This window comes from Podarcis muralis, chromosome 18 (assembly GCF_964188315.1).
Source record: "Podarcis muralis chromosome 18, rPodMur119.hap1.1, whole genome shotgun sequence".
In the NCBI taxonomy this organism is placed as follows: Eukaryota; Metazoa; Chordata; class Lepidosauria; order Squamata; family Lacertidae; genus Podarcis; species Podarcis muralis.
The window spans coordinates 2,613,449-2,638,781 of record NC_135672.1 but is presented as its reverse complement, the minus strand read 5'-3'; the positions used below and the strand labels follow the sequence as shown (position 1 = coordinate 2,638,781).

At 49.1% G+C, this 25,333-nt stretch overlaps 1 protein-coding gene and 1 long non-coding RNA gene across 2 annotated transcripts; one reads left to right on the top strand and one right to left on the bottom strand.

Moving 5' to 3' along the window:
* Positions 1-3,878: 3,878 nt before the first annotated feature.
* On the top strand, positions 3,879-8,981 carry NR2C2AP (nuclear receptor 2C2 associated protein). The gene is made up of 6 exons (XM_028713921.2): positions 3,879-4,034; positions 6,344-6,486; positions 7,121-7,211; positions 7,522-7,627; positions 8,037-8,104; positions 8,658-8,981. The coding sequence occupies exons 2-6, from the start codon at positions 6,446-6,448 to the stop codon at positions 8,772-8,774; spliced, it is 423 nt and encodes a 140-aa protein (XP_028569754.2). The 5' UTR covers positions 3,879-4,034; positions 6,344-6,445; the 3' UTR covers positions 8,775-8,981.
* Positions 8,982-10,726: 1,745 nt separating this feature from the next.
* Positions 10,727-12,066, bottom strand: LOC144326062 (uncharacterized). Its single transcript, XR_013391214.1, has 2 exons — positions 11,605-12,066; positions 10,727-11,141 (listed from the first exon to the last, which is right to left on the bottom strand). It is a non-coding gene; the product is annotated as an uncharacterized LOC144326062 (long non-coding RNA).
* Between the last annotated feature and the right edge of the window lie 13,267 nt (positions 12,067-25,333).

Below are 25,333 nucleotides of genomic sequence, written 5' to 3'. Positions count from 1 at the left end.
CTAGTAGTTCGAAAGCACAAAGTGCAAGTAGATAAATAGGTACCACTCCGGCAGGAAGGTAAATGGCTTTTCCGTGCGCTGCTCTAGTTCGGCAGAAGCGGCTTAGTCCTGCTGGCCACATGACCCGGAAGCTGTACGCCGGCTCTCTCAGCCAGTAAAGCGAGATGAGCGCCGCAACCTCAGAGTCGGCCACGACTGGACCTAATGGTCAGGGGTCCCTTAATAGGTAAAGGTAAAGGTACCCCTGCCCGTACGGGCCAGTCTTGACAGACTCTAGGGTTGTGCGCCCATCTCACTCTAGAGGCCGGGGGCCAGCGCTGTCCGGAGACACTTCCGGGTCACGTGGCCAGCGTGACATTGCTGCTCTGGCGAGCCAGCACCAGCGCAGCACACGGAAACGCTGTTTACCTTCCCGCTAGTAAGCGGTCCCTATTTATCTACTTGCACCCGGGGGTGCTTTTGAACTGCTAGGTTGGCAGGTGCTGGGACCGAACAACGGGAGCGCACCCCGCCGCGGGGATTCGAACCGCCGACCTTTCGATCGACAAGCCCTAGGCGCTGAGGCTTTTACCCACAGTGCCACCCGCGTCCCTAGGGGTCCCTTTACCTTTACCTTTATTTCATAAAAATAGTAATGATAATAATTTTATTATTTATACCCCGCCCATCTGACTAGGTTGCCCCAGCCACTCTGGGCAGCTTCCAACATATATATAAACAGAATAAAACATTAAGCTTTAAAAAACTTCCCCATAGCGCCATACCCTCCACCATTTCTCTGATGAAAATAGGAACGTCCTAAGGAAAAGCAGGGTCAGATCAAAAACTGGGGCAGCTTCTGTAAATCTGGGACTGTCCCTGGAAAATAGGGAGACTTGGAGGGTCTGAGAGAGGCTCCCGGGTTCAGTTCACAGTGTGTGGTACGAAGTGCCCAGCATCAGATTTTGGGCTGCTTTCAGCTGAATTGCAATGCTATTCAAGCCGCTGAGATCCTAAGACCCTAAAAACCTAAGAAGGGCCTTTTGGATCAGCCCAGTGGTCCCTTTGGTCCAGCCTCCTGTTCTCACAGTGGCCAAACAGATACCTCAATGTGAAACCCTCACGCAGGATCCGAGCCCAAGAGCTCCCCCCCCCCCCAGGAGACAGCAGTGGCCACTGACCTGGATGGCTTTAAAAGAGGACTGAGCATATTCACAGAGCAGGAGAGAGTGATTGATGGCTACTAGGCAGGATGACTACACTCTGCTTCCACAGTCAGGCAGAGCTGCTTCTGAATAATAATAATAATAATAATAATAATAATAATAATAATAATAATTTATTTGTACCCCGCCCATCTGGCTGGGTTTCCCCAGCCACTCTGGGCAGCTTCCAACAAAGATTAAAAATACATTAAAATGTCACACATTAAAAGCTTCCCTAAACAGGGCTGCCTTCAGATGTCTTCTAAATGTCCGGTAGTTGTTTTTCTCTTTAATAATAATAATAATAATAAATTTTATTTATATCCCGCCCTCCCCAGCCAAAGCTGGGCTCAGGGCGGCTAACAACCAGATGTCTTTGACATCTGGTGTGAGGGTGTTCCACAGGGCGGGCGCCACCACTGAGAAGGCCCTCTGCCTGGTTCCCTGTAGCTTTGCTTCTCGCTATGAGGGAACCGCCAGAAGGCCCTTGGCGCTGGACCTCAGCGTCTGGGCAGAATGAGGGGGGTGGAGACGCTCCTTCAGGTCTACTGGGCCGAGGCTGTTCTTATGATTCAAGGAACATTTCAGAAGCCTTTGGACATCACCAGATGAAGTCCTTCATTTCTCCTGTCCCTAAATTAATCTAGTCTAGGGAGAAGCAGAAGTTGGGTGTCCACCTGTCATGGCTGCTTTAGCATTTCAGCGGGTTAGACTAGATGACTCTTGGGGTACCTTGCAACTCTACAGTTCTATGATTCTAAGGTACAGAGGAACACAAACCCATTTGTGCTACATGGAACTTTGTGATATTAATTTATGGAGTTCAATTCTGGTACGGAAACCTGTTCCTACGAGCTTTTTTTGTTTTGTTTTGTTTTTGTTGTTGTTTGTTCCCATGAGCTGTTGCTGTATTTTCGCTCTGATATTATAGTTGGCTACATTTTCCTATAAGTAAATCTGTGAGAAATGGAAAGGTAGAGTGTGAAGTAAATTATTCCCTATTCTGCCTCCCTCCCGGACTCTTCAGCTTGAGACCGAGGTGGCCGGCGCCAGACAGAGAGAAGCGGTAACCTGAGCAGCGAGGCGACGGCAGGTATCGCTTACTCACACAGTGTGAGGCTTGAAGTGGGACAAAGGGGTGATATGGGCCACTGACAGGTGAGCTGGGCCTGGCAGGGATGATGGGCGTGGAGAGGTCAGGGCAGGCAGAAGGGAATCACCACAAACTTTTATTGCACCAGCCGAAGGCCACGGCATCGTCCAAAAACAAGGCAGGCAAAAGGTGAAGTGGGGGAAATCCTACATCCAGCCACTGGATCCTATTTTATTTTATTTTATTTTTATACCACCCTTCATCCTAAGATTATTACTAAAACCATTGTTATTATTCAAACTGATGGAGGCCTTAGCTGAGATTCCTGCATTGAAGGGGGCTGGCAAAACCCAGCCAGATGAGTGAGTAAAATTATTATTATTATTATTATTATTACTACTATTATTATTACTATTACTATTGATCATGATGGCAGCGAACTGGAGTCAAGAACAAAGAAAGTGGATTCTAAAGCAGTATACCAGCTTTTTGGCCACCCTGTATAAGTTGGTGTCCGTCCTTGCCTCCTGTGGCGGAGAGTTCCGCAGTATAACGATGTGATGCCGCATGCAGACTGAATCATAGAATCATAGAGTTGGAAGAGACCACAAGGGCCATCGAGTCCAACCCCCTGCCAAGCAGGAAACACCATCAGAGCACTCCTGACATATGGTTGTCAAGCCTCTGCTTAAAGACCTCCAAAGAAGGAGACTCCACCACACTCCTTGGCAGCAAATTCCACTGTCAAACAGCTCTTGCTGTCAGGAAGTTCTTCCTAATGTTTAGGTGGAATCTTCTTTCTTGTAGTTTGGATCCATTGCTCCGTGTCCGCTTCTCTGGAGCAGCAGAAAACAACCTTTCTCCCTACTCTATGTGACATCCTTTTATATATTTGAACATGGCTATCATATCACCCCTTAACCTCCTCTTCTCCAGGCTAAACATGCCCAGCTCCCTTAGCCATTCCTCATAAAGCATCGTTTCCAGGCCTTTGACCATTTTGGTTGCCCTCCTCTGGACACGTTCCAGTTTGTCAGTGTCCTTCTTGAACTGTGGTGCCCAGAACTGGACACAGTACTCCAGGTGAGGTCTGACCAGAGCAGAATACAGTGGCACTATTACTTCCCTTGATCTAGATGCTATACTCCTATTGATGAGGCCCAGAATTGCATTGGCTTTTTTAGCTGCCGCGTCACACTGTTGGCTCATGTCAAGTTTGTGGTCAACCAAGACTCCTAGATCCTTTTCACATGTACTGCTCTCAAGCCAGGTGCATCTCATAGACCCGCTTGTGAACACCAGCAGGCGCCTCGCAGGGTCGGTCTGTAGAACCCCAGCACCCTCCGTAAGAAGGAACCCCCAGAATCAAGACCTCCAATTTTTATTTTTATCAATGGGGAAAACCCCAACCCGCTTCGCCGCCTTCCTTTAGAGCCGCGCTCTTCTACCGCCACCTAGTGGCCGAGTTGAGATTAGGTCCAACGTGGATATTTCTTTATTTTTCCGTTTTGAACTGAGCTTGCAAACTGGTCCCTTTAAGACTCGCCCCCGGGCGCAGGAAGCAGGAAGCACGTGGAGCCAGAGAGCAAGTTCCTCCTGTTTTCTTCCAGTGGCTTTTCAATCCCAGTTGCGCTTCTTCTGCCTCTCAGACAGAGACGAAGAACAGAGATATGCCGCAGAGATTATATTTGCAAGAAGCGGCGCGGGTGGCTTCTTAGATCCCGGCACCGACAGCTCCTCTCCCAAATCTTTCGCAGGTTGGTACAGGGGAGGAAGGTTGCCAATGTCTGCTTTACCCTCTGCTCCTCCGCCTGGCCTTTTTCTCCGCTGCAAACCGGGCAGCGCGCGGAGGATCTGGAAATTAAGATTCCTGCAAATTAAGTGGCTGTTAATTAAATAGGCCACAGGAACAGATCCAGGGCGTGTGCTTGTTTTTGTGCGTTTTTCCTGGTACGTTGGCAACCCCTCTCAGCGGTTCTCAAGCTGTGGGTCCCCAGATGTTGTTGGACTACAACTCCCATCATCCCTGAGCTCTGGCCTTGCTAGCTAGGGATGATGGGAGTTATAGTTCAACAACATCTGGGGACCCACAGGTTGAGAAAGGCTGCTAGATTGAGGAGAGGTGGCAAAAACGAGGGGTCTCTAGTCTTGGCCCCCTGGGTTTGCTTTCCTGGGGGTAAACCCCATTAACCACAGGTTTGCGTGTGCGGGTCTAGTTTTGAAGCGACGTTTACGAAGAGAAGTTTACGGGGGGGGGACAGTTTCAGAAGTTGTGTGGCTTTGTTTCTCAATTTGATCCTATTACATGGTTTTGTATGTATCACGGTATTTTACTCATGTGACTTGCAGTTATTTTTATTGATCATAGTTTATTAATTGTTTATTGCAATTCTTCAGTGAATTTCTATTTAATTATCATTTGCTGATGTTTTGAGGGTAAATTTTATTGGGTACTATTATATTCTAATCAATTATTGAACATTACGTTATTTGATATAAGTCGTATTTTAAAGTTACGCTTTATTACAACTTTTGTACTGGATCAGATTACATAAGGCATGTGTTCTTTGTGGTATACGGTATTTTGTTGCTGTAAACTGCAATATAGAATAATAATAAATAATAGATTTTTCTTTATACCCCACCTTTCCTGTTCAGAAAGGGGGTATACAAATTAAAAGTGAAATGAAATACGGGAACCTGCCTTATTGCTGATCCAACTAGTTCAGTATTGTCTGTATGGAGAGCAGATGCTCTCAACCAGGGTTTCCCAAATTGGGTCTCCAGCTGTTTTGGAACTACAACTCCCATCACCCCTAGCTAGCAGGACCAGTGGTCAGGGATGATGGGAATTGTAGTGCAAAAAAACCATCCTGAGACCCAAGTTTGGGAAACGCTGGTCTGGACAGTGCTGGTGCTAAGGAGCTGGGAAAGAGGCACAGATTGCAAAAGGGGACATGTTTTTGGCATCTGTCTCTCTCAAGAGACAATGGAGTGCGCCTCTGGGGGTGAAGCCAAACCACGGCGTGAACAGCACCAAAGTGACCTCCTTGGGGCGCACGCCTGGGCCGTGTTTCTGGAGGTCCGGATGTGGTCCAAAAGGAATTAAGAGCAAGACGTTGGGCACCAGCTGGGCTGCAGGAGTTGCCGGAAGGAGGCGGACAAGGAGCCATCCAACTGCCTTAGGGACTCCTCTCTGAATTTGTCTTGGGTTTACTCCTGAGCCTTTTCTCTCCCAAAGATGTCCTATAAGGCAGTGGAGGTTTAGGATCAGAGTCTTCCTTCTCCCTGATGGACTCTCTTCCCAGGTGGACAAGCCCCACTGGCCCCTCACTTCACTCTACAAGGGCTTCTTGACCGTTGGACCCCCTCCGCTCAATCTTTCTGAGCCTGTCACCTGGTTTAGTCAGCCAGTGGGGACAAGGAAAAAGAGAAATATGAGTTTTTGTTTTTATTTAACATGATTTATATGCTGCTCTAGGGACGCTGGTGGCGCTGCGGGTTAAACCACAGAGCCTAGGACTTGCCGATCAGAAGATTGGTAGTTCGAATCCCCGCGACGGGGTGAGCTCCCATTGCTCGGTCCCTGCTCCTGCCAACCTAGCAGTTCGAAAGCATGTCAAAGTGCAAGTAGATAAATAGGTACCGCTCCGACGGAAAGGTAAACGGCGTTTCCATGCGCTGCTCTGGTTTGCCAGAAGCGGCTTAGTCATTCTGGCCACATGACCCGGAAGCTGTATGCCGGCTCCCTTGGCCAATAAAGCGAGATGAGCGCCGCAACTCCAGAGTTGGACACGACTGGACCTAATGGTCAGGGGTCCCTTTATATGCTGCTCTCAGGTGGGAAGTTCTCTTCCAAATAAAAGCATCATCTGGTGGGCAGCCCCCCCTCTCTCCCCTGCCTCTTCTTTGATCAGGGATTGCAAATACCTGCAGGGACTCCAGAAGCCACCATTATCACTGACCATTGGACAAACTGGTCTCTGGGAGTCGGAGGTTGGCGGTTTCATTCCCAAAATGATTAACTTAATTCCATCCCGTTCCATCTTGGTCCTCCTTTAACCAGGTAGCTGTGGTTGGAAGAACGTAGGCACACACCTGTTGGGTTTCTGCCTGCATCTCGGCCTGTACATTCCTGCACTTGGGTTGCCAACTGGCTGGTGTCACGATGGCAGCGACATCCTTGATTTGCTCCGGGACAGTGAGCAGGTGAGAGATTTTTTTGCTGTCCGCTGAAGATGCAAATTAAAGAACTGAATGTAGGTAGGAATGATCATTGTAGCAAAAGTAATTGTCAGTAATAGCAACATGATAGTGATAGTAATTTCTATAGTTCGGCTTCAGATCGCTCAGTAAAGCATGGGATTCTTAATCTTGGGGTCATGGGTTGAAGTTCCAGGGTTCAAGTCCCTGCAAGGCCTGGGTTCAAATCTCTCACCCTCTACTCAGCCATGAAGTTCACTGGGTGGCCTTGTGAGCCAGTCACAGTCACCTTGACCTGCCTCACAGGGTTGTTGTAAAGATAGAAAAATGGGAGCGGAACCTCGTGTGCCACCTTGAACTCTGTGAAGGAAAGTTTAGATGCTAATGTACTAATAAATAAACTTTTAAAATGTCTTGTTTAGTATATCTTTTCATCCCATTTTCCTTCCAGATGTGTTTGAGGTGGCTTATGGGATAGATTTTTTATTTTAAAAATCATAAGCATGCGTAGTTTTCTCTTTCCTCCCCCCGCTTCTCCCTCCTCCTAAGCGGGTTGGGCTTGATGACCTTGTGGGGTCCCTCCCAACTCCTAATGGCTTCTGAGAAAGCCCGTCTGCAGTGCTTTTGTGCATTTTTGCAGGGTCAGCTCCGTGCTCAACCGAGACGTGAAGCAGTTTGGGAAGAAGTTTATGTTTGATGGGAATGAGGAGACTTGCTGGAACTCAGATCAGGTGAGATGCAAGAGAAAAAACTGCAGTGCTGGCAAAATAATACCAATATTAATTTTGATGGGAATTGTAGTCCCAAACATCTGGAGGGCCGGAGTTTGCCTATGCCTGGTCCAGAGTTTAGGGTCACATGTTGATAAAGCTCTGAACTCCTCGTTTCCCCAGGGAAGGGCTCCTTGAAGTATTTTTTGCATTGCCTGGGGGAGGGTGTGGAAATTAAAAAATTGCAATTTTGGGTTTTTAATTCCTCTCCTTGAGCTAAAAGGTTTGTCCCTGATTGACAGCTGCTGTTGGTTTCTGCTGTTGGTCTTAGGGTGCCACCCAGTGGTTGACGCTGGAATTTCCGCAGGCCGTCCGGGCGTCCCAGGTCCAGATCCAATTTCAGGGGGGATTTGCAAGCCGGAAGTGTGTTGTGCAAGGTAAGGACAGCGGCAGAGGCAGCAGTTGCAAGACTCCTTCGTGGCTTGCTAGTAAAGCTGAATGGCTGTGTTGCGAAACAGTGCATGTCTAAAAAGTGTGTCACCAACATGGAAAGTTTGGAAAGCTCTGCTGTGGACAGTATGAGGTTGGGGGACATGGTAAACTTTCATTTTTTCACATAGTGTGCATGCAAGGTTTATGTATCAGCGTCAGGCAAGTAGGTCCTTCTTCCATTCATTTATCAGTTTTCGTTGGCCGAGGGACATGGCAAGGAAGTGGAATCTGCAATACACAAAACACGACTCCAGAACCCCACCACCCGCCGTGCCTCAATCAAAGAACCCTGTCTCCCCCCCCCCCCCCCGTTAAGTATTGCCCTTTCTGCATCTCCTTTCAAATTTCTCCTAGGCTGCCAGAACGGAGGCGATCTTTCCCCGGTGGCGGAATTCTACCCTGAGGATACAAATTCTCTGCAAATATCCTTTTTTCCCTTCCCTCCCAGTTCACTGGTGTAGTGGAAATGCGGAAGACAATTGTATTTCAAGGAGTTAGGTGGCATGTCCCTTTCCCTTTAACATCCCCCGTTTGATTCTCGTGTTTCACACACCTGTCGGGAGTTTCTTGGGTTCTTCTGTGTTGCAAGTGCTGGCTGGATGCCTGGCTGCAGGTAGTGGGAGACTCTCAGCCGCTCCGTATTAGTTCCATCTCAGGGTCCTGGGCTCCTCATGAGTCATGCCAGGTAAGCCTCAGGTGGGAGGGGCCCGGAGAGCTTCTTCCCAGATCAAAGGACCTGATGCTGGGCTCCTGAAGGGGAGATTGGGTAGCCCCTGACGGGTATGTTTTATGTTATGCTTTGCACGCCTGCTGTTTCTTTGTGAATAAAACTGTTTTGGTTCCCCTTCCATCTCCTCATTCCTTTTGTCCTGATATTCTTGGAAAGAACTGCTGTATTTGGCACCACAACTGGGCCGTGCGGGGGTTGGGGATGGAGTCCAGAATTTCGTTTTCCTTAACTGTTCTTCCCTCTACCATTTCTCCCTGGAGGAAACTCCTCTCAACAAACTCAAGATCACCTTTGAAAACAGCACGGATTTCTTCGGACGGGTGATTGTCTACCAGCTTGATGTCCGTGGGGTGAAGCTTTGACTCTGGAAGTCCTCATGTGACTGTTTTTTTATTATTATTTTGTGCCTTTTTCACAACAGCCAAAACCTCACAAATCCAATTCTGCAGTTGTTCTGCGTTGCTTCTGAAATGGAAGTGTCTCTTTGCCCTGGTTTGCAACTCGAGGACATCCCATAATTTTACTTACGGCGGAAATGCAAGTTGTAAAAATTAAAAAATTGAATTTTATTTTGACTGAGATGATAAATATTACTAAAGAAACAATTGTTTGTTATCCGAATTAATGCTTTTGATGATACCAATGTAGACATAATGCCCAAAGAACTGGTCTTACATACGATCTTGGTAGCTCAAATAGTAATTGCAACTCAGTGGGAAACATCCCAAAATCTTACACCTGGAGGCTTAGTGCCACTCACTCTGGAAAATGGAGGAAATTTGAGATTTCATTGAGGACTAGAACCTCCAGGTGCTTTTTATGCGGTTTGGCATCCCTTTGTCACATGGCCATCTGCACTGCAGTGGGTTGGACTAGATGACCCCTGGGACCCCTTCCAACTCTACAATCCTGTGATTCTATGTACAATGGGACAATCGTTTTCAAGACGACTCTTTTCACAAGTCTGGCAAATCTGGAACTAGACTTTCACTTGGACTTTTGTCATTCTAACCCATGTGCTACTGTGCTCATTCTGAGTGTCTGTCAGATACTTTTCTTTTTCACCTTTCCATTGTCGTTCATTGTTCTGTTTCATATGCATCACAAAATGAAATAAAAATATCTTTGCAACAAGAGGAGCCTGGATAGCTCAGTCGGTTGGAGCATGGCACTGATAATTGCCAAGGCTGCAGGCTCCATCCCCGTGTGGGACAGCTGCATATTCTGCCTTGCAGGGGGTTGGACTAAATCGGGCACCCCCAAACTCGGCCCTCCAGATGTTTTGGGACTACAACTCCCATCATCCCTAGCTAACAGGACCAGTGGTCAGGGATGATGGGAATTGTAGTCCCAAAACATCTGGAGGGTCGAGTTTGGGGGTGCCTGGACAAAACAGTCCTCAGGGTTCCTTCCAACTCTGATTCTATGAAGACAGTCCATAATTTCAAAAGGTGTCTCCCCTTCCCAGGAGTGGCTGGCAGACTCCAAAAGCCAAACCGGGGCAAGTTTTCCACCCAGTTGGCTACCACTCCCTCCATTTGGGTGTTGCTGCTGATTTTAGGGCTATAAGCTGTGTGCACTCAGCTCTCACCTGTGGCTCCTAGATGCTGCTGGCATGTGACAGCAGCCGCAATCCCAGGAACGGCTTCGACTGGCCAGCTAAGCCAGGTGAGGGGAGCCGATGGACCTCAAATCCTCAGGGAGTCAGGGGCTTCCCCTGCAGGTGAAGTCAGGCTCCAGGGGATGGAGTGACAGAGACCAAGAGGGGGTCCAACAGTCAAGAAGGCAGCTCAAGGGTCACCTCTCCCCATATGAACTTACCCAGACCCTGAGATCATCCTCTGAGGCCTTTCTTTGTGGCAACACGAGAACAGGGCCTTTTTCAGTGGTGGCTCCCCATTTGTGGGATGCTCTCCCCAGGGAGGCTCACCTGGCCCCTTCATTACATATCTTTAGAAGCCAAGCAAAAGCATTTCCCTAGAACCAGGCTGATTTTAGATGTTTGTGGGAGGGAGGACTTACTGGTTTCTTTGTTATAGTGTTATATATGTTTTTATACTGTAAACTGCTCTATGATCCTCAGACATAGGGTGGTAAATGTGGGGAGAATCAGAACTTACAGGGTTAAGAAGTTCTGAGTGACGTCTCACATTCTGAGGCGTGGCTTAGTGCACAGAGGGGAGTGTTTCTTTGTCTCAGTGTTGTTCCGGTTTGTCCTAGCGGAGAGACGCGCAAGATGAGCGCTCGATCACCAGGAGAGTTATGAGTTGTTTTTCTACACGATTAAAGACTGGAAAGAGATAAGCAAGAACGCTTGAGTGCAGCTTGATTTATTACACACACACAGCAACAGTTTCTACGCTGCGTACACTCTGCTACAGGTAGCTGACGGGAGAGCTGAGGGGAGCGCGCAGAGGAAGCGTGTGGACTCCAGCCAAGAGCTACATATTTCCATAGGTTATGGACGGTCAGAAAACGCTTTGAAGCTGTTGCCAAGACGTGCCGGTGTGTGTTGAAGCCAGCTGAAGGGACGCTGGAGCCAGCTTGGAGTCCTGCCTAAAGTTGAGAAAGGCAGAGGAGCTCGCTGGGAGAAGCTGATCTGCTGAACCGGGTGCTGCAGAGCTGCTGCTGGTTACGTGAGTACGCTGGACCCCGGGAGAGAAGATGGCAGATGGCCAGGAGGCGTTCGAAGTACCGTTCGAAAAGCTCACTACCCAGTCGTGGAATACCTGGGTTAGAAAAGTGAGAGGGTGGTTTTTGGCCACAGGGCTTTGGAGCATAGCCCAGAAAGAGCCAGCTGCTGCTGGAGATGCAGCACTGGTGGACAGAGAGCAGAGAGAGAAAGCTGTGAAAGCTGAGATCTGCATGTTGAAAGCAAGCGTACACCCTACGCTGCTGCCTCATTTGGAGGGCATTGAGTCGGCCTATGATGCCTGGAAAGTGCTGAGGCGTTTGTGTGAAAGCTCAGCAGGAGGCCAGGAGCAGAAGGAAGCCGAGAGCTCAGCCAAAAGCCCCGGAAGCCCTGATTTTACAGCCTCACGGAGTGCTGTTGGCAGAGTCGGGGGGGGGGGGGCAGAGCAGCCCAAAAGCAAGTTTGGAAAGTTTTCCACTGTGTGTGACGAGCAGGAATGCCGTTTCAGAGGGGGCGGGGCTGGCATCGAGACCCGGAAGCTATGCCAGCAGGGAGCTTACCCCAGTATTTTCCCACTCGTCTGTGTTTTGTTTGCGATTCTCCAGATCATCTGTGTCGCTCCTGCCCCCAGAGAGCCAGAGAGGCTGGGCAGGAAGTTTCCAAGGTCGCTTCCCATGGCAGTCAGCGAGTTTCCATGGCAGCCAGTCCAGGAGAGGAGGCAAGCGTGGGAAGGCGCAGGAAGAACATGCCACAGAGTGTGGGAAAGACTGTAATGTACTGTAATGGTTCTAGGGGTTGCTCGTGCATAAATCGGCGCCACACCTTGCTGAGTTGTCTGAGTGAACCCTTTCTGTCCGGAGAGCCACTCACCTGTGGCTGTCTCAATCGCTGGCAGAATCCGTCAGTGGGCGTTTCTTGAACTTCTTCCAGCAAAGAAGCTCTTTGACACCTAGTCTCCGCCTACTCTCCCTGCGCGGAAGCCTTCTGCGCAGGGAGGGTGTTGGCAGCGGAGGACCCATGCTCTCCCTGCAGGTCTCTGGCGAGGAGTCATGGAGCCACCTCGCCGATTCCCCAATCTGCCCCCCTTCTCCACTGGTGCTACGCTGATTTCCTTCCCCAGAAGATGGGCTGCTTCTCTCCCTCCCGGGACGCTCTCCAGAATCCCTCTGGAGCCCTCCCTCTCGCTCTGGCTCCGATGGCAGTTCCCTGACAAATACCTTCCCCTTGGAGTCACCCACCTTCCTGGGCGGAGAAGGTCCCTTCCGCACACCGAGCACAAGCATAGCAGCAAACGGGCTTTCCTTCCAGAACCACCTTGGCATATCCAGGTCGACATCTTTCTGTACACCTGGAACGAGGTACGGCCTAACCAGAAAGACAAGAAGGTGCAACAAAGAGGAACAGTTAGGAGTATTTGTGGGTATGTAATTCACTCATAGGGTAAATTGAAACTGATCTCTGGACTGCAGCCTTTGACCCCTCATCAGGGTCCTTTCAACCCCCCACTGACCATTGGGGTGACCAGAATATCTTGTTCTTCGTTCAGGACAACTGAGGTTTGCGCCACAGAACTCTGATTCCTCTTCTCCGTTTACCTGCTTCCCTGCTTAAAAAAGCTTCAAAGAAGATAGCAATGGAGTCTGAAATGTGATTTCCCCAATTTTCAGGATTCTGATAATCTCTCAACCACTAATTTAGATAAATTTAAAATGACTTTTCCAAATATTGGTTTCCCTCACTCTGTTCTTGAGGGATGCAAGGTTTCCTCTTGTCGCTGATCTATTTCCCTAGTTATTTCTAGTTTACATGCCATTTCTTAACGTTAACCTTATATTACAATAGGGTTGTTGTTTTTTTAAATTATCATCTTTCACCAACAACTGTGAATGGTGTCTTCTCTGAGGACCTCTGGGCTCTATGCTTTCTGTGAGCATCCCAAATTTCCCACCTATCTCAGCTGCTGTGGAAAGAAGGAGTGGCCGTTGCAGCTGTTATTGGACGGTCAATACATCATTGGTCAACCTGATATAGTCATTTTGCAGCAGTTGTTCAAGGAAAAGCATATTCAGGATCTCCTAGCCTCCCCTCTCTGTGATTCCCCCTACCTTGTTGAATTTCTTGGGCCACTCAATGGCTTCTGGGTTAATGGTGAACTTTATGCTAGCAGACGTCTCTCTCCTTATATTCCCAATAACGACACAAGACTTATTGGGAGAGATCACCCAGTTCACAATATCAAAGTCTGCTGGCAGCTCCCAGTTCTCATCCAAGCACAGCCTGCCTCTGGAAGTATTCAAACACTGGATTTCTCTCAAGAAAGGGTGAAGCTGGAATGACAGGGGAAAGCACCAGCACTGAGAAACCTGGAAGCCAAGATGGATATCTCAGTCCTACTCACTTCAGCCTCTTATGATTTGGGGCCTGGGTGTATCTCATGTAGACTGGAATACCTATTCAGCCATTTTTATTACTACAGACCCTGCAAGTGCCCCAATTTTCCAGGGATGTCCCTGGATTAGAGTCAGTTTTTCATTTGATCCCGAAATTCCCCACTTTTCCTTTTCTTCATTGGAGAAAAGTTGGCAGATGTGGAGTTATCCAACCCACAAGCCGTCCAATCCTGTATTGGGAATTTTAATATGTTTTATATTTTAGTATGAATTTCTTTATTTTGGGAGCTGCCCAGAGTGCTGAGGCAAGCCAAAAAGATGTGTGGGGTATAAACAGTGATATATTTCTAGCAAAAAGGGTGCCGGAAATCACCATGAACACCTCCCTCTGAGAATGGCAATGGTACCCGCCTGAGAGGTGCCAGAACTGAGTTTGAGTGAGTCCCGACCCCCCAGTAAAAAAGCCCTAGGTATCAACAGTAAAATTTTCATTATGGAATGGTATGTCCCTATTTTCATCAGAGAAATGTTGGGCGGTCTGCTACTATTACTAATACTAATAGTAATTATGATATGTTGCAGGTCTATCCCCAGTCAAGATCAGCATCTGTGTGGAGTGCAGTTTGCAAAAAGGGGAAGGAAATACCTGCCACGGCTGTAGCCTTTGGGGTCCCCATTGCTCTCCTTCCTCCACCATCAGCCTCCTCTGGGATCTCGAGGAAAGCGAAGCATGCAAGGCCTGAGCCACAGCTTGAACATGGATGTAAGTGCCATAGCTGTCTAGAGACAGGGCTCTCTCATGCACCCCTTGGGATAATGGCTCCAGTTTCTCCTCCTCTTTGCATCTTATCCTGCCTTTCACGGACAACAAATGCTTTGAATATGAACACTGAAATGCTTGATTGAAATAATCCCTAAGATTGAACTGCAATTTGTCACCTTTGCTGCTCCTTATTCCGGTCTGAATTGCAAAGGACAGAGAACCATGGAGGTGCTGGAATAAATTTGGAGGGATGTAAAAGCCATTTCTGATTTCTAGCAAAGATGTTGTGATCCAGACTTTTGCCCCTATTTCCTTCTCATATACCATGTTTATTGACAGGAGTATTATGATACCTAGTGCATTGGTTATATAGGAAACAAATACCCCAACTTGTCTCCATAGGAAAAAAGGTTCCCCAGGCCTGATAAATTGACCTGGATCATTTTCTGGTACTCTTTTTGATAAAGCAATGCAGATCCCTTTGCTGAGCAGCAGAGGTTTCACAGCGCTCACAAATCTTTCTCCACTGTCATTGTCTGGAGTGAAGAGGCCAATCCACGTCCATCCAAAATGCAGGAGCAATTCAACAATCCCCTGGTACTGACTTTCCTCTTTGGGAGTCATCCGGTAGACAAAAGGGAACAGGGTTTTACCTTCGAGAACCTGGGAAGTGAAGCCATAACTGATCTAGCAAGGAAAGCAAAAGATCAGCAATTTATTTTACTTTCAGCATAATGGGTATTTAATCATCTGAAATGCCTGATATCTAAATCTCTGCTGGCTGAGGCTGATGGGAGTTTTAGTCGGAAACATCTGGAGGTGTCAAGTTGGTAAAGGCTCAGTTTTGAAAAAGGGATGTTGAATCCATAGCTCAGGATTTTCCCATTTTGAAAAATATCCTCACTTGACCCCTCCCAAGAGAAAATAGAATTTTACACAGTTGGAATTCTCTGTGCTTCCATGCTCTCCCACTACTTACCTGTGGGATTTTGTAGATGCCTGACAAGGCTGAAATCACTCTTGAGATGAAAGTGTTGCTTCTTTCAAGAACAGCCAGCAGCTGATTCTGTTCTCCACAGTGATAATTGGGAATATTGCATCCACTGCCTGCAAGCAGCTCTAGCATGGCGTCCGAAGTCATCCTTGCATCAAAATAGTTCTCATAGATGTTGTAGCCCAGGGTGATGTTGGGTAAGAGCCTGAGATCCTGGTTGATCTCTTGAATGGTGAACAGGAAAGACAACATGTGCCAGTAGAACCTAGGTGCCTCCCTGCAATAAATGAACCCTTTAAACAGAGTGCAACTGGCATTCGTATGAATGGGGGTGGGGACATTATATGATCCACAAAGATTAATATTTGTTTGTTTCTTTGTTTTTCCATCCTTCTGCATTGACATCAAATCTTTTCCTGTCTAGCATAGAGGAAGAATTTGGAAATCTCTGCTCCATTACAGCACCTTTGAAGCACACAGAGCTGTTCAACAGTGGAACGGACTCCCTCCGAAGGTGACCATGTGTCATGGATGCTTCAGGTGAGATTCCTCTGGGTCCCTTCCATCTCTACCACTCTATGATTCTATTCTACTGTGGTTTTATGAGTAAGAAATGAAGGCGCCCCTCAAAAATTGTGATATACTGGGAAGTTGCTGCAAAGGCTGCTTTTCTTGCAGTGGTCTTTGGCTTCTTCCAAGGGGCTAGACTATAGGTAGGTAAGAGACCATTTTATTGACAGAAGAGAAGCACCAAATACCTCAGTCCCCTTTTACTTACATATGGGGCCTGGTGGCTTGCAGGTTTGACTGTGTGGTAAAATTATAATTTTGTCCATATTCTGGATCAGAAACTACACGAATGAGCACACCTCCCTTTACTAGAATCTTTTACTAGACACCCCTCCCCAGCTCCCAGCTCCTCCAACAGCAAGCCCAATGGTCAGGGCAGGGTAGTCCTGCAACACCAGCCCTTGGCTCCCCAGCCCTGAGAAAGGGGCTATTTCCTTGATAAACAGGAACCATTATAAGGAGTGGAGGACCATGAAACCATCTGCATATAAGTGCATACACTTCAGTCCTGGCGAAGGGTGTCTGAGAAAAGTTGTATGGCGTTTCCTCAACAAAGCGTTTTGGAGAGATGATCCCACTGATGAAAAAGTGTCCAGGCCGGTAGTAATTGCGAGCATCCGTTTGATCCCTGACCAGATTCAGGAGGAGGAGGAGGAGGACCTGAATGGGAGGAACCTGAGGAGGAGGAGGAGGAGGAGGAGGAGGACCTGAATGGGAGGAACCTGAGTAGGAGGAGGAGGACCTGAATGGGAGGAACCTGAGTAGGAGGAGGAGGACCTGAATGGGAGGAACCTGAGTTGGAGGAGGAGGACCTGAATGGGAGGAACCTGAGTTGGAGGAGGAGGACCTGAATGGGAGGAACCTGAGTAGGAGGAGGAGGACCTGAATGGGAGGAACCTGAGTAGGAGGAGGAGGACCTGAATGGGAGGAACCTGAGTTGGAGGAGGAGGACCTGAATGGGAGGAACCTGAGTTGGAGGAGGAGGACCTGAATGGGAGGAACCTGAGTAGGAGGAGGAGGACCTGAATGGGAGGAACCTGAGTTGGAGGAGGAGGACCTGAATGGGAGGAACCTGAGTTGGAGGAGGAGGACCTGAATGGGAGGAACCTGAGTTGGAGGAGGAGGACCTGAATGGGAGGAACCTGAGTAGTAGGAGGAGGACCTGAATGGGAGGAAACTGAGTTGGAGGAGGCGGCCTTCCAAAAGTTAAAATAATAAAACAGAATCAAATTACCTCAACTTACTAAGAATCTGGGTGAATGCTTTCTTTACTACATTAAAAAAATATATATTATTAAGTCTCCACAGATATTCCAATCACTTGTCTTCGCATACAGTTTAAAACAAAAAACCCCACACAATTTCTTCTTGACTCCCCACCCCCCATTCTCTATGTTTGTTTTTATTACTTCTTTTTATCAGATGTTTTAAAAAACATGTTTTTATTATCAAAGCCCCAATGTCGTATTTCAGTCATCCGCTGCTTATATTTCAAATCCTGCCTTTGACTTCATGTATGGATGATAGTTTGACAAATAAGATATCAATGGTCTCCATTCTTCCTGAAAAGATTCATCCTCATGTCCTCTTAGTTTAGCAGGTAATTCCACCATTTCAGCAGATTCCCCCAGTTTCATAAGCCAATCCTCCCTCTTTCCACTTCTGTGCAAATAAAGTTCTAGCTGCTGTGGTTGCATACATAAATAACCCAGTCAGCTTTCTCTGGACCTTTAATTATTAAATTTATATAGGAGCTTTCATTGGATTGCTACAGGTTGAACTGCTATAAGAATAAGTGTTTAGTAAGCTTTCCACTAGTCTGGAGAGATGAAAGTCTAAGTAGGATGCAATCTTAGCTAATGAATCTAAATGCTTCATCAGTGGCTGTTCTGTCAATTATTTTTACTTGCCGATCTGATCTTGGTTTTGCTCTATAAATGGGGGCCTGAATGGGAGGAACCTGAGTTGGAGGAGGAGGACCTGAATGGGAGGAACCTGAGTTGGAGGAGGAGGACCTGAATGGGAGGAACCTGAGTAGGAGGAGGAGGACCTGAATGGGAGGAACCTGAGTAGGAGGAGGAGGACCTGAATGGGAGGAACCTGAGTTGGAGGAGGAGGACCTGAATGGGAGGAACCTGAGTAGGAGGAGGAGGACCTGAATGGGAGGAACCTGAGTTGGAGGAGGAGGACCTGAATGGGAGGAACCTGAGTTGGAGGAGGAGGACCTGAATGGGAGGAACCTGAGTAGGAGGAGGAGGACCTGAATGGGAGGAACCTGAGTTGGAGAAGGAGGACCTGAATGGGAGGAACCTGAGTAGGAGGAGGAGGACCTGAATGGGAGGAACCTGAGTAGGAGGAGGAGGACCTGAATGGGAGGAACCTGAGTTGGAGGAGGAGGACCTGAATGGGAGGAACCTGAGTTGGAGGAGGAGGACCTGAATGGGAGGAACCTGAGTTGGAGGAGGAGGACCTGAATGGGAGGAACCTGAGTAGGAGGAGGAGGACCTGAATGGGAGGAACCTGAGTAGGAGGAGGAGGACCTGAATGGGAGGAACCTGAGTTGGAGGAGGAGGACCTGAATGGGAGGAACCTGAGTTGGAGGAGGAGGACCTGAATGGGAGGAACCTGAGTTGGAGGAGGAGGACCTGAATGGGAGGAACCTGAGTTGGAGGAGGAGGACCTGAATAGGAGGAACCTGAGTTGGAGGAGGAGGCCTCTTGCTTTTCCTTCCTGACTGAGCATAAGATGCCTCCTCTGAAAAGGTTTGGCAGGCAGGGAATACAACTATCTGGCATCGTCTCATTGTTTTCCTCCAATGCTAAACTTGTTGCTGGCTCACTCGTAATCTGGTGATCCACTCAACATCAGTGCACAATGTGTCAGATCCTGGACAACGCAATAAAATCCATTGTACTCCAGTCAAGGCTTGGCTAAGGTCAGTTGCTACTCTTTGGAACAGGGAGCAGAGTTTACACAATACAGAAATTAAGCCAGCAGACTACGGAAGATAATTTAAATTATTTTCTCAATTTATTAATATACAAAGTTTAGGAGAATGAAATGATGTGAAGTGAGCTTATGAATGATACGTGTGCGATTCGCTGCTTCCATGCATGTGCGTGACATCATTTTGAGCGTTTGCGCATGTGCGAATGGCAAAACCCGGAAATAATGCGTTTTGTTACTTCCAGGTTGCCGCGGAGCGCAACCTAAAAACTCTCAGTTTCCTTCTTATTGTAATTTCTTTGACCCCCAGAAGGTCTCACTGTCTCTTTTCTCAGTTCTTTCTTTAGCTGTCCCTTCTTGCTCGCTTGCTCTCCTCCTTTCCTTCCTCCTCCTCCTTTGGGCGTGGGCAGCGTGAGCTAGCAGTTTTCCTACGCCATATTGTGGTTCGAGGGCCCGACCCCCACGAAGTGAAATGAAGACACAAGGACACGTGATATAAGGTTAATGGGCTAGAAAAGGCCACAACTTTATTGATTACAGCAATGAAAAGGTATTGGCTTAGGCATTGGATCGAAACAAGTGGGTTTATTCACCAGGCGTTCATCACCTGTTGATGCTAATCCAACTATAGGCTCACCCCTGCTGTCACCGCGGGTCGTGCCATGGCCTCCCGCCAAGCAGGCATCGGACAGAATACACGACCGCCAGATTCCTTTAACGGAATACCCCTAAAAATTGAAGGCATAGGCGATGGCCACACCTAGCACTTCGACACACCACAACACATTATTCCAATGCCTAACCTACCCACCAATACCACAAAAGTTGTGACGATTGCTACGAGGTAGGCGAAAAAACCAAAAAGCCTATTGCCAAATGGAAAAACTCCTACCAGGCCCCCCAGGCAACCAGGGCGACCAACCTAAGGTCCATAGCAAGGCCAATGACCTAAGCCCTAACTAAAAGGGAGTGGAGGGTGGGTGACTCGTGACGGGACGACGATGAGGAATGAGGCCAGGGAAAGGCTGGCACTGCAGCAAAAGGCTGCTGAACACGCCCCCACCACGGCACCTGGTTGGGTGGCCACCGGGGGGGGGGGGCGTGAGTGCCAGCCAGGTGAGCGGGAGGCAGGGGGCAACGCCCCCTGCTGGGCGGTGCTCGGGTTCCCACCCACAACCACTCCCCTGTCTTTCAGGGAGGAGAGTCTTTGCCCTTTCTTTTCAAGCCACCTTCCAGGATCGTTCCCCTCTCAGTCCTGCCTTCTCCTTCTCCTCCGCCACCGTAGACGCTGTCGTTCTCTCGCACTTCTCCTTCGCCGTCCACCCTTTGCCCGCTGTCTTCTCCGTTCTGCTCCGCGATCTCAAAAGGTGTCGGGCTGTAGGACGGGCTGGCCGTGTGGGACGCCAGCGTAGGGCCACATGGGGTTGGGTTTCTCGCCCCGCTTGCCTCCGGGCTCAGATCTTTTATTCCTCCTCTCCAGTTTGGACCACAAGGATTAAGACCTGTGCAAGGACAACAAAAAGGAAATGTCCCTTAGGGACTCGGGTGCCTCCAGGTGCTACTTCCCCTGCCACCACTGGCGGAGGAAGGTGGGGTGTGGGGGGGGTATCGCCCCGAGTGTCATCCCAGGGGGGGTGGCAAAATCCCCCTGGGCGGATCGGTGCAAGCTTCCCAACTCCTCCTCATCTGGGTTCAGGGTGGACACAGCTGCGATGCTGCCGCATCCAGCGCCTGAGCCACGTGCAGAGTGGCCTCCTTTCCCCCTGCGCCCCACTGCTGCCTCTTGTACTGGGTTGCTCTGGTGGCACTGGTGGTGCTGGCGGCAGCGCTCTTCTGAAGATCTTGCGAATCCGGGAGATGATGGAACCCAGGCAAGTGGGGGTCTTTGGGGGCCTCTCTTCCTCGCAGTCCTGTGAGAAAAGTAAACAATTCACCTCCAGATTCTGGGAAAATGCCGCGATCATTAATCAATCAATCAAACAATTGATTGATTAAATCCGTATGCCGTCCTTCATCTGAAGCTGTCAGGGCGGCTTACAGCATAAAAATACAAAATAAGTGAAGTTATTGCGATAAGTGAAGTTACAGGGAACCAGGCAGAGGGCCTTCTCGGTGGTGGCACCCGCCCAGTGGAACGCCCTCCCGCCAGATGTCAAAGAAATAAACAACTATTTGACTTTTAGAAGACATGTGAAGACAGCCCTGTTCAGGGAAGCTTTTCAAATGTCATGAATGAATGTGTGTTTTGTCTGACCTCGATTATGCTTGCCTCCAGGTGTTCTCCAGGTGGGGGGCACGGCGAATAAACGGCCTCCTTGTCCTCCTTGTCCTCCTTGTCCTCCTCTGGGGGGCTCTCTGGTACTTCCTGTGGCTCTTCCTCCTTGATAGCCACTTCAGAGGCTGCCTGCCAGCAGAGACAGGACCCCAGAGGTGGTGGCATTGGTGGTGGGGAGAGGGGAGAAAGAGAGCAGCCCAGAATGAGACAGGAACCCACATTGAGTCGCTAGCCAGGGAAGCCCTACAGCCCTGGCGCCATGGGGGGCTGGTCCATCAGGACAAGTAGGGCAGCAAGCATACCCTTAGCAGCCCCCTGCCTGCCTGCCTGCCTGCCTGCCCCCTTGCTCACGACCAGTCCAGAAGGTGGCCTGACCGGCCAGCCGGCTTCTTCCTCCTCCTCCTCCTCCTCCTCCTCCTCCTCCTCCTCCTCCTCCTCCTCCTCCCCAGCCTCAGGGTTCTCCAGCTCAGCAGGGCTTCCCTCCTGCTCTGTCTGCTACGTACCTCATTGAGGGAGTCCCAAAGGGAATCCAGGGAGGACAGGGAGGAAACACTGGAAAATGGTGACATGCTTGGAACCTGCAAGGAAAAGATGCAAAAAACGAGCAATTAAAAAACGCAACCAAACGTTAAAACTCAAGGCACCCATAACTGAAACAACAGTCTCATCCTACAATTGATATGCCCCCCTCCCCTTCTGCCAATCACCACTTAGGCCACGGCCACCTACCCAGTCAGGGCTGAGGAGATCCAGCCGTCTTGCGGTCGTCTCCTCCTCGCCTTTTCCTTCGTCCTCCTTGACATTGGGAATGTCCTCCTCGGTGGCTGACTGCTAGCAGAGACAGGACCCCAGAGTTGACGGTGGGGAGAGAGGAGAAAGAGAGCATCCCAAAATGAGAGAGGAACCCAGAAGGGAAACTCTCTTGCCTACATTGAGTCGCTAGCCAGGGAAGCCCTACAGCCCTGGCGCCATGGGGGGCTGGTCCATCAGGAGGAGTGGGGCAGCAAGCATGGTCTGCCCTTAGCAGCCCCCTGCCTGTTTGCCCCCTTGCTCTCAACCGTCCAGAAGGTGGCCTGGCCGGTCAGCCAGCCAGCATCCTCCTCTTCCTCCTCCTCCCCAGCCTCAGGGTTGCCCATGTGCAGCTCAGCAGGGCTTCCCTCCTGCTCTGTCTGCTACGTACCTCATTGAGGGAGTCCCAAAGGGAATCCAGGGAGGACAGGGAGGAAACACTGGAAAATGGTGACATACTTGGAACCTGCAAGGAAAAGATGCAAAAAACGAGCAATTAAAAAACGCAACCAAACGTTAAAACTCAAGGCACCCATAACTGAAACAACAGTCTCATCCTACAATTGATATGCCCCCCTCCCCTTCTGCCAATCACCACTTAGGCCACGGCCACCTACCCAGTCAGGGCTGAGGAGATCCAGCCGTCTTGCGGTCGTCTCCTCCTCGCCTTTTCCTTCGTCCTCCTTGACATTGGGAATGTCCTCCTCGGTGGCGGACTGCTAGCAGAGACAGGACCCCAGAGTTGACGGTGGGGAGAGAGGAGAAAGAGAGCATCCCAAAATGAGACAGGAACCCAGAAGGCAAACTCTCCTGCCCACATTGAGTCGCTAGCAGCAAGCACAGCACATTCACTCTCAAGGCACCCATAATTCAAACAACAGAACAGCGGTATAGCCAGCTGCTTGGGTGCCCGGTTCAACGCGGGGGGGTCCTGTGGGCTTTCTGGAGCCTATCCTCTGCCTCCCCCCCAGCTGTAGGGCGGCTGAGGGAGAGGCAGGGGGCAGACGCAAGCCCCACGCTTCTGTTTCAGGCAGCGTCCAGCCTGCAGGGGCCCAAGCCACCAAGTCACCCCCAGGAGAGATGCGTGGATCAGGCCCTCTGCACCCCCCCCCCGGTAAGTGCCAGGCCCCGCGGTGTGGCGCCTAGTGCCAGCCGCGTTTTTTGACTCAACTAAAAGGTTTGGTGAGCCCATTTTTTATTTTTATTTTAAACACGGCTTTCTGTCCTTTTGCCACCCCCCTCAGTGATGACACCTGGGGCGGACCCCAACCCCCCACCCCCCACCCTCCTTTCTCTGCAACTGCAACAGAATAAAAGGACTCAAAACTCCCTTAGCAGTTTCCTGCTGGTCCCCTCACCATTTCCCCAGACGTCAGTCTTCAGGCTTTGCTTTCTCGGTGTCCAATAAGAGTTTTTCCTGATTCACTTGCAGAGAAACCACCCAAAGGCTGTTGGCCTCAACTGCAAAGTGAGGCTGGGATTCTGAGCCGATGTCACAGCCAGGTTCCGATCAGTCCATTTCCTCCAAGGGGGGGGGACACCTGTTTCCCCTGAGGGTGACCGCTGAACACACCACCCAAGGGAAAAAGAAATCTTTTCATTCTGTAGCAAGAAAGAATGAGTGCCAGGAGTTTTCTTTTCCCTGCACTCCTCCATTGCCACACCTTTTCATTACTATTATTATGCTAGATCAGGGGTCGGCAACCCGCGGCTCCGGAGCCGCATGCGGCTCTTTAACGCCTTTGCCGCGGCTCCGGGGCGGAGGCGAGGGGAGGAGGCGCATGTTCCGCAAAGCCATTTCCGAGCTAGAGAGGAGAGGGGGTTGCGAGCTAACCCCTCCCACACTCCATTCGCGGGGGCTGGCCTTTTGCCCCCGCGAGAACAGGGGAATCCCCGGGCGTGCCTGCAACCCTGCCCGCCAATCGGACCGCCCTCTTTGCCCCGTTCCAGCTCGCACCCTCTCCCTTCCTTCCCCTCGCGGTGTGTGGGATTCCACTCCCGGCAGTCCTTCTCCGCCGTCCTCGCTGCTTTCCTCCCCCCCGCCCCCCGCTTTCCTCCCTCTCTAGCCTCCTCTAGGCGTGGGTTGAAGCTGCGGCGGCCATTTCTTTAAAGGGCACCGATAAGGGGAAACCGTCGGCGCCATCTTTGTGGGCGCACGTGGGAGTCGCGGGAGCGGCCATTTTGGTTGAGGGCTGTAAGCAGGCTGCATTGAAAGGGGGCATGTAAGCTGGTCACTGTTTGGAAGGGGAGGGAAGAACACACACTCAAAAAAAGGTAACTTGTTAATTTAACCTTTATTTCTATGAGGAGGAGTAATTCTGAGGGGTCAAACAAAAAAATAATAATAAAGTGTCAAAAAAGTTATTTTAAAATGACGAGGATGACATTGGGCCCTCATTATTAATTATTATTTACATCAGGCACTGATTAGGATTTATGGTACACTGGGGCCCTGATTAATTTTCTATGGCATTTTGGGGCATTGATTATTGGGCATAGCAAATTTTGCTATGGGGCCCTCTGATTTCTAGTTGCGTCCCTCTTTTGGACCCCCGGTAGCCCAGCCATGGATAAAGGCAAGAAAAGAAAAATTTCTGAAGAAAACAGAATGTCTAATGATACATGGACAGAATCATTTGCCTTCTCTACTGACAAGACTGGTTTACCAGTATGCTTAATATGTGGTGAGAAATTTGCAAACAACAAAAAGTCAAATATTGCAAGACATTTCCAGAATAAACACACAGCCTTTGCTGAAAAATATCCAGATGGAGATGAGAGACGAAAAGCCATTGCAGAACTTATGAGGAAGGTTGATAGGAGCAAAAATAATTTCAAGAATTGGGTGAAGTCTGCAAATTCCACAACATATGCTAGTTTTGTAGCCGCTCAGGAAATAGTCAAGCACGGTAAGCCGTTCACAGTGTTATATTTGTTTTAAATGTCGCAATGGTTTTGCGGCTCCCAGTTGTTGTTTTTTCTTCGGAAACGGGTCCAAGTGGCTCTTTTTGTCTTAAAGGTTGCAGACCCCTGTGCTAGATTTAATGAACACTCATATCAGAGTGCTCTGTAAATTGGTGGCCATAGTCTTTATATACTAACCTTTTATGCTCTTCCACATCTGTTTAATGCTCCCAAACCCTTCTTTTAGCGTCTTTTAGACTTTTATATATACTTTGTGTTAAATACTTTTTCGCTTTCCGAAACGTTTTACAGACTGAAAATGATTGTACCCCACTCTACTGATGCTGGTCTACTACTGTAATAAAGATTTGATTGATTGATTGATTGATTGATTGAAATGAAGTATCCTATAGAAATGCAATGACTGGACACTAATGTAATGTATTCCCCTCCCCCCAAATTCATACTTTATTACTTATTAATATTAGTAAGAATAATGAAATAAGTCAAGCCAGAGGCTGCTCCCAGCTTAAATTTATATAGCACCCTTCATTGGAATGCTACAAGTTGAATCGTAATAAGAATGAGAGTTTCCACCAATTTGAAGTGATGAAAGTTTAGGTAGGATGCAATCTTGACTAATTAATATAAATGCTTT

Coding starts and splice junctions, on each gene's coding strand:
- NR2C2AP (XM_028713921.2), top strand. CDS start 6,446: ATGGCAGCGACATCCTTGATTTGCTCCGGGACAGTGAGCAG. Junction 7,212..7,521: donor CTTGCTGGAACTCAGATCAG/GTGAGATGCAAG, acceptor TGTTGGTCTTAG/GGTGCCACCCAGTGGTTGAC. Junction 7,628..8,036: donor CCGGAAGTGTGTTGTGCAAG/GTAAGGACAGCG, acceptor AATTTCTCCTAG/GCTGCCAGAACGGAGGCGAT.